Source organism: Anopheles coluzzii, chromosome 3, assembly GCF_943734685.1.
Source record: "Anopheles coluzzii chromosome 3, AcolN3, whole genome shotgun sequence".
In the NCBI taxonomy this organism is placed as follows: Eukaryota; Metazoa; Arthropoda; class Insecta; order Diptera; family Culicidae; genus Anopheles; species Anopheles coluzzii.
In genome coordinates this window covers 63,409,247-63,425,168 of record NC_064671.1, presented here as the reverse complement: position 1 = coordinate 63,425,168, position 15,922 = coordinate 63,409,247, and the positions used below count along the sequence as shown (strand labels likewise).

Sequence of the window (15,922 nt, the reverse complement as noted above, 5' to 3'; positions counted from 1 at the left end):
CTTTTGGCAGCGAATTTCAGGGGTATTTACATAATTAAAAAGACACAGCCTAGTGAAGTGACCTTAAGACAAAGGAAATATTTCGAAAACGTTATGTAAAATAGAAGTTTTATAATTGTTATAAGCGAGAAATACGAACATGATCATTCCGCGACTAGAAGATTGTGTCTATTTTAATGTCCATATTCTACTTGTAACTACATTATATATCCGTTCCAGAAGATCGAATCTGTCTGTACAATTATGTCTAGCCTGTTTAATTCCTGAATTATCTGGCTTTTTAGACCCTGTCATTAAAAAATCGATTAAGAGATATGAACAAATACATATTACAATCAATGAACACGTGTTTTCTCCAGGAATTGTGAAATTTGGATCATCTAACTTTTTTTTTTAGCCGGTCTCGTAGTACAGTCGTAAACTCGTACGACTTTAACAACATGCCCGTCATGGGTTCAATCCCCAATTAGACCGTGCCGCCATACGTAGGATTGACTATCCTGCTATGGGGGGGAAATCAATTAGTCACTGAAAGCCAAGCCCACAAGTGGTACAGGCAGGCCTTGACCGACAACGGTTGTTGAGCCAAAGAAGAAGAAGAAGAACTTTTAAAACATCGGAGTACAGTAGTACAATAATTTCATTCATTTTATTTCATTTCATTTATTAATTCAATATCCGCCATCAAGGCTAAACAAAACAGACTTAAAACTAATTAAACCCTAACAAATAAACAAAATAATTCATGAAAAACTAAGCCTAACTAAACTAGTCTTGACCTAGCAAAAAAATTAAAGAAAAAAAACATAATATGTTGTTAATATAATAGTATAATAATTATAATATAATAGCAGTGGCGGATTAAGGGTATGTGGGGCCCTAGGCGGAAAGACGAGCTGAGGTCCCCTCTTAATGGTAAATGGTGTCTGGGGGGGAGGGGGGGGGGGGGGTTTACTGGCACTTGGGTTGGGAGATTGAACAGTAAACATGAGGTCCATACGATCATGAGCCACAGGCTAAAATTTGCTGGCAGGAGGGGGGGGGGGGTGCAAATGACTCGCCAACCTTGGGGCCCTAACGTCCATCCTTCCGGGGGCCCTTGTCGCTAGTACTATGTCCATAAGGCATACATCTAACACATACGGCATACTATAGACTAGCGATCTATGGGGCCCCTCAATCGGCGGGGCCCCAGGCGACCGCCTAGTCCGCCTACCGTTAGATCCGCCACTGTATAATACCATAATAATAATAAACTGTTAATATTGTTATGCAAAATAAACAAACGAAAAAGAAAATAATGAGATGATAAGTCCCACCACCTCTTACGCCAACACAGGTTTCAGAACGAATGACGTATTTTTACGATAATATTTCACTAGGTAGGTAGGTAGTTTAGAATAAATCTAAAATTTACGAGCAAATGGTGGCATCGGACACCATTCAAAATACTTCACCGAGTCATACATACTCCCAAGACGACCAACGTATAGTATAGTTCCATCAAGAAAAAACGGGTCTAGCACACTCTTAAACAATCAGGACATAACTGCGACATAAATAGGACCAGTTCCACTGGTACCAACACCGGCTCCAGGGCACTACCTTCCGAATCAGAAGAACCTAATGTATCTGGAAATGGCCACTTACAATCATCAATGAGTGAATCTTGCTGTAACCTCCCAGACTGCATGCACACAGCAAACTCTCCAAAACTTAATTCGGTTGTCCACTTGTTCGCGCGCGTGTCTCAAACTTATGTTGTCTTTTTCTTATATATTTTTTGTGTAATTTGTTTAATATGTCAAGGAAAATCTTATCATCATTATCAAGCTCGTGATGACAAATGCAGTTGTACATTACATAGTGACATAGGACTTCTACAGTAGAATAACATTACACAGTTTGTTTAATATATAAAGAAAGCAACCAACGGATGGCAGTTAAACACTCAAAAATCGTTGATATTTTTAACATATTTTCCAACAGATCCGTTGTGCTCTCTCGAAACTGTATTCGATCAAAATTCCTTTTCTAAAATTTCCGTTTAATCATGACTGCAATTTTGAAGCGCGGCATTAATTGTATAACTTCATACCTACTATCACGAATGTCAGCTTTCAATATTCTGAGGATGTATTCTGCACATTCCCTATACGCCGAGATCGTTCTGCAAACGTCCGCCGCTTTTCTTTATATTAAAATTATATAAATTATTTCAATTTCAATTATTACAATTTAATCCAAGAATGTAGTAAAACTTTGGATGTCCTCCAAAGCTACCATACATGCATACTTTCAAGCAAACCGCACACTAAACGATCTTACTCTTCCTCTTGATAGTTGTGAGCTGCTCTAAAGCACGCAGGCAGTCACGGCATCACATTAACTGCAAGTAAATGAACCATTAGTGTCAGACCAACTTATTTATAACACCGAATCGCCATCAGCATCAGTTGGCCGACACGGTGAAAGACAAGGACAATTGTGTTATGTTGGGAAATTCTTGCACACATCCTGGAGCAAGGACGGGAATCGTTCCAAAACAGACGATGGGGACAACTTTCACATAGTAAGAGGAACGTTTGATTCTGTTGCAGGGTTGTGTTGGACAATTTAGGTCAAGTACTGGATCCATCAGATTGAAAAAAAAGGATTGTAGTACAGAGAAGAGCAAGGGTTATTATTGGACATTTCTAAAATAATTTAAAAAACAAGAATAACATCTCCCAATTAACAAATGGGATTTAAAGGTAAAACTAATTGCATTTTATTTGCACACACGCGTAAAGATGCGCTTGTAAATTACAAAGCAAATCAGATATGTTTTCCACGTGCTACGCCCTGCTCGGAAACGGTAAAATGGTTCCATTCCAAAAAGCTGTCTGGACTTTTGGGCAGCAAACCCAGCAGGGCGGAAAGTGCGGATGGTGCAAAAATAAAGGCTCCGATACATTATTTACCTTACATGAGAGCGTGTAAAATACAGAATCACACTAAATAATGCAGCAGTATTGGGGTGGTTGGCCGGCACGAGCTACCCTGAAACCCAATTAATCTTTCTTTTTTTACGGAACACGAAATCATTCGCCACGTGTGGCAGTGTTTCTTTCAATAAAGGAAAGGATCGGTCGAAAAAGAGAGGAATTGAAACTCGTAATTTGTATGTTGCACGTGCGAGAAATTAATGTAAACAAAAATCTAAAAAAAGTGTAAATTATAAAATGACAATTAAAAAGACAAACATACACGCACAGGCCCGGCTACACCTTTTGCTTATGCCGCTTTCATTAAATTGATTTTAATAATTTCGTATGCGTTTCACTCGTGTGCACGTTATCATCGCTATCAAAAATGTATAATGAAAAAAAATATGTCACGTCTTTGCAGCACTAGCAAATTGTCTGTTTAAACTATGATCACCGTTACGTTCTATACAATAAATTTATTATTAACTATACTGATATTTCATAATCTTTGATTCCCATTACTTAACCATTAGTTATATCATGAAAAGAAACGGTTTAACGAACAATTTAAAAATACCATTAAAACGCCTCCTACGATGAAAAACTGTCAAAGGATGTAACTTTCTATCAAACCGAAAAAGTAAGCTAAAGTAAAGCTAGCAATAAAAAAAAAACAAAGAGAGAGAGAGGACAATCGAGCAAATGATCGATCACATGCAAATACCGACCGGTCCCGACTGGGCTTCGGTAGCGATGTATCGAGAAGTAAAGTAATCGCCAACTTTATTTAGTTCGCTAATGTTCGCTTAGCTCATTTTACCGCGGGCCATTTCACGATTTCCACACGCGGAACACGCGGGAAACGGGGTGATCTCTATATATTGCCCCCCTTCTCTCTTTTTTTCCATCCCTTCGCGTTAAGATCTCCGCGTGCTCATGAAACAGTGAGTTGAATTGTGTTGTTTTTTGCTTCTTCCATAAGCTACTCCCTTGAGTGCACTAATCTATTGCTCCGCAACTGCCTCCACGCTTTGGATTTCGTGATCCACGTCAAGAATGCCGCTCTGTTGTGTGTCAAAAGCTGTGGCAACAGCAGCAGCAGCATAGGCTTGCAATGGGTGAGGTTTAATCTAGTTTCGTTTGTCCGAGAATGGGGAGGTAGAGGTGTGTGAACTATTTGGTTGTTTTTTTTATACCTTCATCTCACTCTCTCCCTCTGTCTCTCCTAGATCTAGTTCTAATTCCTTAGGCTAAATAAACGAAGTATGAGAGTTGAGAAAATAGATCAAACTATGATTGTTTTTTTTGTGTGCTATGTATGATGTGCTGCCAAATATCAAAGCAGCAATTTATAATTAAAGCGTAATTATTCGACGATTAATGTAACTGCTGCTGCCGCAGCTAAGAAAATGAATGCTATAGCTCATCAAAAATAGGCAATAAAAAGGCTACACATTGAAAGAATAATCGTCCAAACCCGCAGTTTGTTCCGCGTTGTGGCGCTGAAATTGAAACTACAAAGTGCGAAAACTTTGTCCGGTTCTAGTCATCAAAAAAAAGCCACCCAAACGTGGTGGCATGCAGCATAGGGGAGCAGAACAGGTGGACCCACCCTAGCCCCACCGGTTCGGGTCGTCCGGGGGTGAACAAACCTTTTTTGGAGTTTCGCTTCGGTCGCCCGTGCCTCGTACCATTCTCTTCCGAAACATACCGCGAATTAAAAAAAAACCAGAAAGATCGCGATTGCGTTTTGATCGAGCAGCAGCACAACATTAGCGTTAAAGCCGTACCGGGCGGGCAAGAGATGAGATAAACAAGAAAAAGAAACGCATAACCACACCGGAGAGGACAACATTAACTGCCGAAAACAAGCCATCAGCCAACAAACAAAAAACCGCCAAAGCAGCAGTGTGTGTAACGAAGAGGGTAGGGCAATGTCAATGCCAAGAAAACGGCAGCCAACGTGAAGCCAACGCGACCTTCGAGTGCGTCTGACACGATCGCCGGCGGGCAACAAGTGCACGCATGTAGGGAGGGTGTACAAATGAGAACGCATTACAAAAAATGGAATGGTTAATGCTAGAAGAAGTGTGTTGACCAAAAACGCCCCAGGAACTACATTTTGCGCAACTCGGAAGAATTTGATCGAGTTATGTTGATCCGTTTTTTTATCTCTCGCTCGCTCGATTTCTCTCTCTCTCTAGCTTTGTCGCATAATCGGTGTACCGTGATGGGGTAACTTAACCGTACTGTGCGGTAGGCCGTACGATCCCCACCAACTGCTTGTTCCTTTTGCGATTGAAAAGACTTTTCAATATATTTACATTCCTTCGATGTTTATTATTCGAGCAGATTCCTTGCATTTACTTTTAAATATTTACGCATTTTTATATGCATTAACCGGGTTACATAATGGTCCTTTTTATGCGTAACCTCTAATCTAGAATAGAAGTCATTTTGTTCTAATTCATCCGAAAGAAAGTTGATCAATCATACCAAACTTGTGGTTTACATAAGATTTCTTCCTCTTCAATGCATTTAGAAATGTTTTTCTTAGAACGTAAAACATATAAAAATTATAAAATAATCTATACATCATTGACACTTTTTAATGTGAGTCTTCTCTCTATAACTCCTCCTTTTACCCTCATCAAGATTGAATCTTAATTATTTCGGCGTATAGAAGACAAATTGTATGACAGACCGGATGATAATTTAGGTCCGGATTACAATCCAGATGAGAAATTTTGTTTTAGAATAGATAGATTTTGAAAACCCTCGTAAAAATTGAGAATTTTTAAAGATTTAATTAAATACTACATTCATTGAGAGATTGAAAATCAACATATTGAGGCGTTTCCGAGCATCCATTAACACGAAATATTGCCATTAACATTAATAAGGAATATTGCCAATAGAAAGAAGCGTGCTTGAATGATTTAAACCAGACATGCCAACCATACGACCAGCGGGCAGCATGCAAAGACTCTCAATCTGACTCGCAAATAATTAAGACTGTTACTAGAATATGAATCAGATACAGATTGTAGGATTTTATGAAAAGAAAATGTGTTGATGTGATTGTTTTAGATCCGGCTAACACAGCGGTCGGCTAACTTTACGACCGAAATAGTCGAATTCTACAATAGAGTTTCACGTGGAGAGTCAAATTTGGCAACAAGATATTTTTTACGAAATTATAGCTAGATTCTATGATCACCGAAACGTTGTTCGTTGATATTTGTTTTCCTATGATAAGTAACATGAAGTGTTTCGGTTGAAGAAATAATCCTGCCTGTACCACTTGTGAGCTTGGCTTTCAGTGACTTATTGATTTCCCCCCATAGCAGGATAATCAGTCCTACATCAGTATGGTGGCACGATCCATTTGGAGTTTGAATCCGTGACGGGCATATTGTTAAGTCGTACGAGTTGACGACTGTACCACGAGACCGGCTAACTGTTCTAGTTCTACTGTGATTACTGTTCTAGTTCTAATAGACATGAAGAAGTAGTAAAAAGAGATGCCTTTGCTAATAACAGAAATTCTCCGTCCCTTAATGTTTTGTTAGAGTAAAGATCAAAGATTTGATGTGCATCAATCAACCTAAAAATTATATGCGAGTGCATACAGCTTTTACAGACTATATTCACAATGCGATCATGCCATCCCCTCCAACGCTTATTAAGTATTAGTAACCAGTGAGCAATCAATATAGTAATACAATGGCAGGTCCTTGTTACGGAAGGCCAGAACTGGAATTTAACCCATTCGCCTTTGTAGGAGTCGAGACGTTCATCGAATAAATCCCCAGGCTACATGAATAAGATATATGGATAGTTCATGATCCTATGTTATAATTACTGCTTCTATTTATTATTATATCACACGCAGTCGTTGCTACGAAGTGCTGCTTCGTGTCCCATCAGTACTACCGATAGCAGCAAGTATGGTTATCTATCAGCCCTCTGAACCTTCCCGGTATTACATTATTTGAATGTAAACAACCTGGAAATATTTCTGCGTTCGGAGTTATAAATTTATGATTAAGAATATTATTATCAATGTGTCAATCAAATATCAAATGATTTGCATTATAAGTAAGAAGATTATTCAACCAAATTATTCAAACTTCAGTGTCACGTCAGAAGTTGCTATATCTTTTAATCCTATTTTCTCCGATCATTGCTTTGTTTTATTTTGCAAGTTGTCGACGTTTTCACGAAGCAGTTCTCGTGAAAGCGTTAATCTTTGATATTAATAAAAAACGAATAAAACTGCCCAAAAAACGTCGTTTGAAACCCACCATTGACTAAAGCAACAAAACTGTATCTCTAGGTCTACAATTTCAAGATGTAGGTAGATTACGCGCGAACTGGAAGTCTTTGCATCGTTTAATTGATGATCTTCACCAACCATTTGAATCATGACGAAAAAATGATCTTATGGCTTGTTCAAGACAAAATTTGGGCATTTTGCATATTGATGAACTATGTCTGTTCATTGTTTAAAATCTGGTTTTTGGTAATATTATAAGATTTCGTTGGCAATTTAGTTAGATTTAGGCTCGGCGTTCCTGCTAGTGCAGTCCATAACGTTCTTAATTATTTCGATATACGTTTCGAAGTAGCCAAAAGGGATAGGAACTGGACAAAAATTGCACTCAGGAGGCACTAGGGCGAAGAAAAAAGGCATTTTTTCAACAAAAAAAAATTGGTTCAACAAGCAATATGCAGCTGTGGTCGAGAGCAAGCCAAAGCATGATCACTATCGAAACACGGTATTTTGGAATGGTGTGCAACGAATGGAGTCCATATTGTAAGAATCGAATCCACGCAGCTTGTCTGAGTTGCAATAAATCGAGCTGTATTGGGATGAGAGCGTGAAAATCGAACTTTTTGGCCAAGTAACATGCATTTGATCCCTTATGAAGTAGAAATGTGATTTCCTGACAGGTTGAAGGGATCGCGCAGCTTAATTATATAGCATGATTTAAGAAATTTTGCAAATAAAAATCATTTCACATTATATATGGTAATAGATCAGTCTTTAAATAATCACAACTCATTTGCTCATGAAACACGTGATCAATCATGATGTTAAACAGTTGCCGGTACTTCAACTCAAGCTCGTTTAAGATTCCATTTCTTCCGGGCTCGTAAGACCTTCCCGATACCGGTTTAGCCACCTACACCGAGATCTTAACTCATATACCGCCCCCTGCAGGCATGAGAGCCGCAGCTATCGCACGTGCTAAACTTCAAGTTTCAACGGAAGCTTACACTTAGCCCCTTCCAATCGCTGTGTATTGTAACTTCCTTTTGCAATTAATTACAAACTGTTGTGAATTATTTTCAATACAAAAAAGAGATAAAACAAATCGTTTATAACCTAATCGATTCCCTGCCCAGGCAGCTCACATTGATTTTAAAGTCACACATAATCCAACCACCCACTGATAACTGAAGCTGAACGTTATCGACAGAACACTTGTTGGAATGTGTGAATGGTGAAGCAAGATTCGTTTGTTGTGACTAATCGTTCGTCCCTGCTTTTGCTTATCATCTACGATAGATTAGAGGTTCTTTATCTAGTCTTTGGTTTATTTTTTCGGGATGCAAACACAAGCGCTCGCCACTACGTCCTCCAAGCCATCCAAGGGTTGCCTTTCCGAATCGATAATAGCCGCTTCCTGCATTAGCATTGTTCAATCGATAGACCGTGTCGTTGTTTTTTTTTTGTATAATGGGGAGACTTGTGAAATTTTCCACCATTGGTAACAAACAGACAAGAAGTAAACACGACTGCAGATCATGGAATTGATGTAATAAGACTTTGCATACTTAAACTTTGGTCGCATCTGTTTGAAACGTGATCGACATCAGACGGTTTCTAGAATGATAATTACACCAGACATCCACCCCATCCAGACCACCAGATAAGATGATATAGAGAGGGGTTGAGATCAGAGTCCGATTGCTGAATACATTGTAGCTATCACTCACTCACACTTACCCCTAGGATGAGAAGGGCGCTTTAAATGTCCATTACAGCTTATCATACAGTGTCCTACACGTGGTGTTACCTTATTTTACTGCTAGTATTTTAGTGCATTCAATTTAAATTGTTGTTTAAAAAAGAATTGTTCCAATTCGGAAACTAACTGCCCTTGATGTCGTATTCGATAACTTCATTCCTTCCATTATTCACCTCGTCTCGAACGCGCGGGCATACTTTTTTCGTTAATCACTGTTAATAGCTTCTTCGCCGGACACGCTTACACTTACAACCGCCCGTGCATACGATGTAAAGTGCTCGTGGTGCTATCAGTGGTATTAATGCAATGGCGCTGCCGCCGGACGAACTTATCGCGGCTATATCGCCCTCAAGGCGAAACAACAGGTAACCCCCGATCGGATGACAACCAGCTGTCATCAGTTCCCGATCGACCAGCAACCGAAGCGAAGGTCGCCGTAGCCCCGCTCCCGTAACCCCGCTGTGCCCATCCGTACGCCGGGATGAACAAACAGCCAGTCCTATTTTGCATTTTACTGCTGCTCGTTGCACCGAGCATACAGGTACGTCACTGTTGCACGCTCAATTAAATGCACGCTCACTTCCGACCGCTGCGTCCGTGCTTGTGCCTAACCCTGCCATCTTCACCTTGCCTCTTTTACGCAGATCTCTACGCCAGGCGATCCACACTATTGGGCCGGTGTGGTAGAGTTCAGCTCCGATCGTGTGGATGGCGAAACGGCCGAAACCAGCACGGCGAACCGTCTCGCCCAGTATCTATCGATTATAAACTCCCCCGAGGCGGACGCTACCGATGTGCTGGCATTTCCCGAGAGCACGCTGAACCGTGTGGCAACCGCTTCGTTCGTACCACACCCGAAGGATGCGATCGCACCGTGCAACATCCTTGAGTACGAGCCGGTCGTCCGGGACATTTCCTGTGCCGCACGCAACCGCAAAAAGTACGTCGTGATTAATCTGACCGAGAAGGCCCGCTGTCCGGAGGCGGGCGATGTGCGCCCGTGCAGTGCCGATGGGCTGTACCACTTCAACACGAACGTGGCGTTCGACCGGGAGGGTGTGGTCGTGTCGCGGTACCGAAAGTTCAACCTGTTCGGGGAGGCCGGTATCAACACGACCGTCTACCCGGAGATGGCGAGCTTTGAGACGGACTTTGGGGTGAAGTTTGGCCACTTTATCTGTTTCGATCTGATGTTCAACCAGCCGGCGCTGGAGCTCGTACGGTTGGGCATTACCGACTTTATCTTCCCGACGATGTGGTTCTCCGAGCTGCCCTTCCTAACGGCGGCCCAGATCCAGCAGGGGTGGGCATTTTCGAACAACGTGAATCTGCTCGCGGCCGGCGCTAGCTTCCCGGGGGTGGGCAGCACCGGTACGGGGATCTACTCCGGTCGGCGCGGTGAGCTCACGACCGTCATGAACCACGAACCGCAAACGTGCGTATATTGTTGACCGATGCCGCTATTGTGAAGGGTTTGAGTTTTCATTTCATTTCGCTCTTCTCTTTTGCAGCAAGCTTTATGTCGCACAGGTGCCCAAAATGACATTCCCGAATGCGGCGATTAACAAGATCCCGCAGCCGAAAGGTACGCCGGCACAGATGGCCAAGCTCTACCTGAAGCGTGACCAGATCGACAAGTACGCGACGAAAGATCTGCCGATGACGTCGAACGCACTGCTGCAGGAGTCGGTCTGCTACGAAAGTCACTGTTGCAACTTTACGATTAACTACAGCGTCAAGCCGAATCTGCAAAATACGGTAACATCTTGGCGCTGTTCCGCTTATCACACCTTGCCGGATGGCTTCCTAATAGATATGCGTTAAACGGAGATAACTCTCTCGCATGCTCTCATTTGCAGAACTACTATCGCTACAAGCTGGCCGCTTACGATGCTGGCCGTACGTTCGACGGGTTTGCCGATGGCCAGATTACGACGTGTGCCATTTTTGCCTGCTCCTCCGCCAACTATAGCGACTGTTCGCGCCGGTTCGCTGCAACCGAAGCGTACGATGAAGCGGTCACGTTCAACACCATCACGATACAGGCAAAGTTCGCTAACAACGATGAAACGTTTGTGCTGCCGAACAACGTGGATACCAGCATCGTACCGTTCGACGTGTCCGAGACGGAGTACACAGTCGTACCGAGCGTTGGCGATTCGTAAGTTTTTCTGCCGCTTTTATTTTGTCCTATCATTTCACTTAGTAACGGTTTCGCATTGTTACAGGACACCGCACAACATTGTGACGTACAAGCTGACCCGCGCTCATTCGGACCTCTACACGTTCGCGATCTGGGCGCGCAAGTTCGAGCAGTACGCATCGGCCGGCGCCAATCCAGCCGGTTTATTCTCCGCGTTAGTATTGATTGTGAGCGCCGCGGCGATGGGAGGGCTGGCGAAGAATCTGTGGCAATGTTAACGACACTTCCACCCTTTTTGCAGCATTCATGGTGCAGAATTGTAGCGAGTGCATTTCACCATCACATTGCATCCATATCTCGTCATGCGATCGCTTCACGCCATCAAACATTGCTTCATTCAAAACACATTGGTTCATGCTATGGGGTGAGATGAGGTGGGTAAAGTAAACGTTTTTGATGAATCGTTAATTTATAAATGACGATATTTGCGATTAATGCTAATAATCGGTTTTCAAGAGATCAAAATAAAAATAATAAACGTTTTTTACTATTTGGAATCGTTTTCGACTTAAACTTCTTGTCCAGCCACAGCACATTGATCGACACACTACTTTAAAAAACTAATTCTTCGGATATTAAAACACTCGCTAAAATGGTTCGATAACGCCACGCGCATATAGTTTCACATACAGCTCTCTACAATTGTTTTGATTTTTATTAATCAATATTTGCTTTCCTTTTTTTCTGCACGCGTAATAATTGCTTACCACCCACTGCTACTGCGCTACCGCGTGTCGTGCCGAAACGTGTGTGCGTGTGTGTTTGGATTCTTTGTTTGCCAATATACTTTAGAGTTAATTATGCTATACGAGCCGTATCGCGCCGCACGCTGCCTATTTCCGAGCGTGTTGAAACGATACATCGTCGCCAACGGTCGCCATTTCAAACGGAGAACACTACGCTCTAAAAAGGGTGTGATTTTTCCTTGTTTTACATTCTACTTTTACCGGGATGAACCTTCACTGGTTGAAGCATTCACGTTATAAGGTTTCACACACACACACACACACACACACGTACACGGGAGGACGCATTTGTTTTTTGTTATCAATTTAGAAGCATTAATTTTGAAATTACGAGTTGATTACGTGCAAACACTGGGGGAATTTGAAGGGCCATGCCGTTTGAGTAAGAGAAACGTTATAAGAACGGTTACAATCCAATGTGTTACCAGCTGTGTTCGGGTGGCAAAGTGACTGTATTTAACGGTAGAAGTGCGTAACTTCTAGTGTTTCAGGGCAGGTGGAAGGTTGGCGGGAGCTTAACTATTGGGAATCGAACTATTATTGTGTTGAGAGGGGGATGAGGGAGGGGGTGGGGGTTGTGTGTGATTTCCACGATCCGGAAAACACACATCTGGCATCTCCTATTGGTTTTGGTCGCTTCTGGGCTTAGCGTTTGTAACGATACTTTGAACTTTGTGCTAGTAACTAAAAAAACATAAACGACGTATCGTGTGTAATGTAAGCAGAAGACGAAATAACATTCCGCAATGTTGCAAAGCTGCTCCTGCTGCTGATGCTTCTCGCATTACACGCACTCTATAAGAACTAGCGCGATCCGGGGTAGGTATGGGGGGAGGATGGGGAATCCAGAGAGTGATAGGACCTAGCCGCCGGACGACACACTACTGACTGTATAATCGTTTTTTCTAATATATAGGAAGGTTCTTCTTTAGTGTGTGAACACCACACAAAAATGCGATTGAAAGAAAGAAAGGTAGTGAGGAAAGGGAAAGGATAAAGACAGGTTTTTTTTGTTTTTGAATTCTCAAAGAAAGTCACGGAACAGCAAACGAAGAAATGCGGGGAAAAGGACCGAAAAAAAGGAAACGGAAAGGATACATCTAGTTCGACTTGCTGTTGCAGAAGTTCTTCTTGTGGATCTTGAGATGGTTGGCTTGGGCGAACGATTTGCCGCAGGCCTGGCACCGGTACGTCAGCTCGGCCGTATGGTGCGACGCGTAGTGCTCGGTCAGCTCGTTGAGATCGCTGTAGTTTTTACCGCACATGCTGCAGTCAAGCGGATTGTCCTTCTTGTGCACCTTCATATGGTTCTTTATATGGCTCTGCTGGATGAACGACTTCTGGCAGATGTTGCACCGGTACGGACGCTCGCCGTTGTGTATGCGGATGTGGTAGATAAGGTTGATCTTCTGGATGAAGCTGATGCCACAGATCAGGCACTCGTGCGGCCGCTCGCCGGTGTGTATCTTCGTGTGGTTCGACAGGGCCGACGATTGTACGAACGCTTTGCCGCAGGTTAGACATTTGAACGCACGCTCACCTAGAGCCGTAAACAAGAGCAGGGACAGTGGGTGAGTGTGAAAGACTTTGCGAGGAGGATTTGTGTTTTGCCGTGCTGTTGAAGTTTGTTTAAAGTGCAGCCTTTTTAGGGAAAAAGAACGCAGAAGCAAGTTAGTAGTTTGTAGTGACTGGGTACGGCAATAACGGACATTTGAATAGTAAATTTAATAGAGAGTAAAGATACGATTTATAAATTTTGTTTTTGCAAAACTCGATATAACTCGTTGCAGCCAAATTCTACTAAATTAAATAGGAAATACACCATTCGTAGGGAATATAGGACAATCATTAGACTGTTGAAAATGGATTAATCAAGAGGGAAGCGTGTTGAAATACATTATTTGTTCGTTATTTTCTGTATGACAGTTAAGTATTTATAAAATCAAATAACACTTTTCATGATTTCGCTGTAGACTTTTAACATGCCGTTCACTAGTCTAATTGGATGAAAAATATTGTTTCAAAGATTTACTAGAAGCCATTAGACAGAAAGAAGCATCATTTTCTTATGTTATCTAAACTATATAAATTTTAGCAAAAATTGGTTAAAAAATGTTAATGAAATATCCAAAATATACCCACACCATTGGATCGTACATTAAACTGACCGTTTATTGACACACCTAAAACACCCCCCCCCCCCTCGATTAGCCCGCCCGCCACTTACCTGTATGGATGCGCTTGTGATTATGCAGCGTCGACTGGTGCGCAAACACCTTGCCGCAAACGTCGCACCGGTGCGACAGTTCCGGCACGTGGATGCGCACGTGGTAATTCAGCTTGTACTTATCCTTGAAATACTTCCCGCACACATCGCACTGGTGCTCGCTGACCGCGTTGTAATCATGGTACTTCCGCTCCTTCTTGCCGGGCGACTTGACCGTGCGGATAAACTGCTCCTGCAAAGAAAGTAACACCGTATGCGAACGAAACGGGAAAAAGGAATAGGGGGGGAGCTTAACAACAGGATCGGCATGAGTCGCAAACAGACCTGGTTCCACCATACTTCCGGGATTTTCGTCACGGTGCGGACGTAGTTTTCCGTGTACTCTTCCTTCACCTTCACGATGAACCCTTCCGGCAGCTGCGGGATGACGATGTTCCGGTTCGCTTTGCCTTTCTTTTTCTTTTTACCCGTACCGGTGGTGGTGGTGTTCGTGGTGCTGGTAGTGCTGGTGGTCGTTGTCGTCGGTGTGGCCGTGTCCGTTGAAGCCGTTGAGGTTTGCGCCTGAGGTGTTTGTTGCTGTTGCGTTTGCGGCGGCTGCTGCTGCTGTTGTTGTTGTTGCTGCTGCTGCGGCTGTTGTTGCTGTTGTTGAGGCTGCTGCTGTTGTTGTTGCTGTTGCTGCTGCTGAGGCTGTTGCTGCTGCTGATGTTGCTGTTGGGCGGCCAGCTGAGACTGCATCTGGGCAGAGATGTGCTGCTGTAGTCCCACCATCTGGGCCTGCTGTTGCAGCTGCAGCACATGCTGCTGGTTGTGCGCCTGGCCATCCGGCAGCTTTTCGTACGGATCGAACTGTTCCTTTTTCAGGTTCACGATCATTCCGGGATGCGCGAAACCGAGCAGCTGATGCTGCGACTGCTGGGGCAGTTGGTGGTGCTGCTGGTGTATCAGCGGCGGGCCAAGCTGATGCTGAAGGTAAATACCTTCCCGTTTCACCTCGTTCGGTATGAAGCTAAAATGGGTAGGGAAGGGAAGAACAACAACAAATGAATTCACTCCTGTTAGCAAAGATTTCCGTTCGAAAAATGTTTTAAAACACTCAAATTTCTCGCTCTTCGCATTCCGTAAGACACAGTTTGAACACCCGCCACCGTCACCCAGCAACCGCTCCCGCCTACTCATTCCCCTACACACAGCACTGGGAGCAGGCAGGAGGTCTGCACCGACCCACACTTCACTTGCTTCGCGCCACCAGTACTTACAAATTCATTTTCACTCGCTGGCTATGGGACAGGGGCACTAAACGACGCTCAAAAGCATAATTTTACAACAGTTCTCGCCCAGTTTTTGCACTCGGTTACACTTAACAACGCCAACGAAAATAAAACAATAACATTTTCTACTTTTTTCTTGCTGACAGCACTCTTGACGAAACGTTCCCAAATAACCCGAAAAAAACAAACTTAACGAAAGAGTCAATTTTAACGATGACGGCTGTGAGTGCCTAGTGAGGTGCATCTAAAGGAGGAATCCGAACCATTGCTGCTTTGAAACAGTTGAGCAAGCTTGGATGTACCAACTGTGTGTGTAATGTTAGTTGAATTTTGCCAATTGCTCTAAGGTGAAAATAAAACCAATTGCGCATTAAATACGAAGGTAAGTGCAGAAAGAATTTACATACATGAGAGATTGTTGCAGCACATTGTTAGGACAATGTGTTTGGTGCATTGGTTGAACAAGATTTC

General features: G+C 42.9%; 2 protein-coding genes across 4 annotated transcripts; one reads left to right on the top strand and one right to left on the bottom strand.

Moving 5' to 3' along the window:
* Positions 1 to 9,337: 9,337 nt before the first annotated feature.
* Positions 9,338 to 11,696, top strand: LOC120957808 (vanin-like protein 1). The gene is made up of 5 exons (XM_040380176.2): positions 9,338 to 9,548; positions 9,652 to 10,442; positions 10,519 to 10,765; positions 10,867 to 11,168; positions 11,236 to 11,696. The coding sequence occupies exons 1-5, from the start codon at positions 9,489 to 9,491 to the stop codon at positions 11,426 to 11,428; spliced, it is 1,593 nt and encodes a 530-aa protein (XP_040236110.2). The 5' UTR covers positions 9,338 to 9,488; the 3' UTR covers positions 11,429 to 11,696.
* Positions 11,697 to 11,825: 129 nt separating this feature from the next.
* LOC120957809 (adult enhancer factor 1-like) lies at positions 11,826 to 15,619 on the bottom strand. Of its 3 annotated transcripts, none has more exons than XM_040380178.2 (4): positions 15,440 to 15,619; positions 14,508 to 15,189; positions 14,184 to 14,409; positions 11,826 to 13,496 (listed from the first exon to the last, which is right to left on the bottom strand). In XM_040380178.2, exons 1-4 carry the CDS (start codon positions 15,445 to 15,447, stop codon positions 13,057 to 13,059), a joined length of 1,356 nt encoding a protein of 451 aa, XP_040236112.1. In that variant the 5' UTR covers positions 15,448 to 15,619; the 3' UTR covers positions 11,826 to 13,056. The 3 variants fall into 3 exon arrangements, with proteins under 3 accessions (XP_040236112.1, XP_040236113.1, XP_040236111.1); XM_040380179.2 differs by having other exon boundaries at positions 14,184 to 14,415; positions 14,523 to 15,189; XM_040380177.2 differs by having other exon boundaries at positions 14,184 to 14,415; positions 15,440 to 15,618.
* Positions 15,620 to 15,922: the final 303 nt, after the last annotated feature.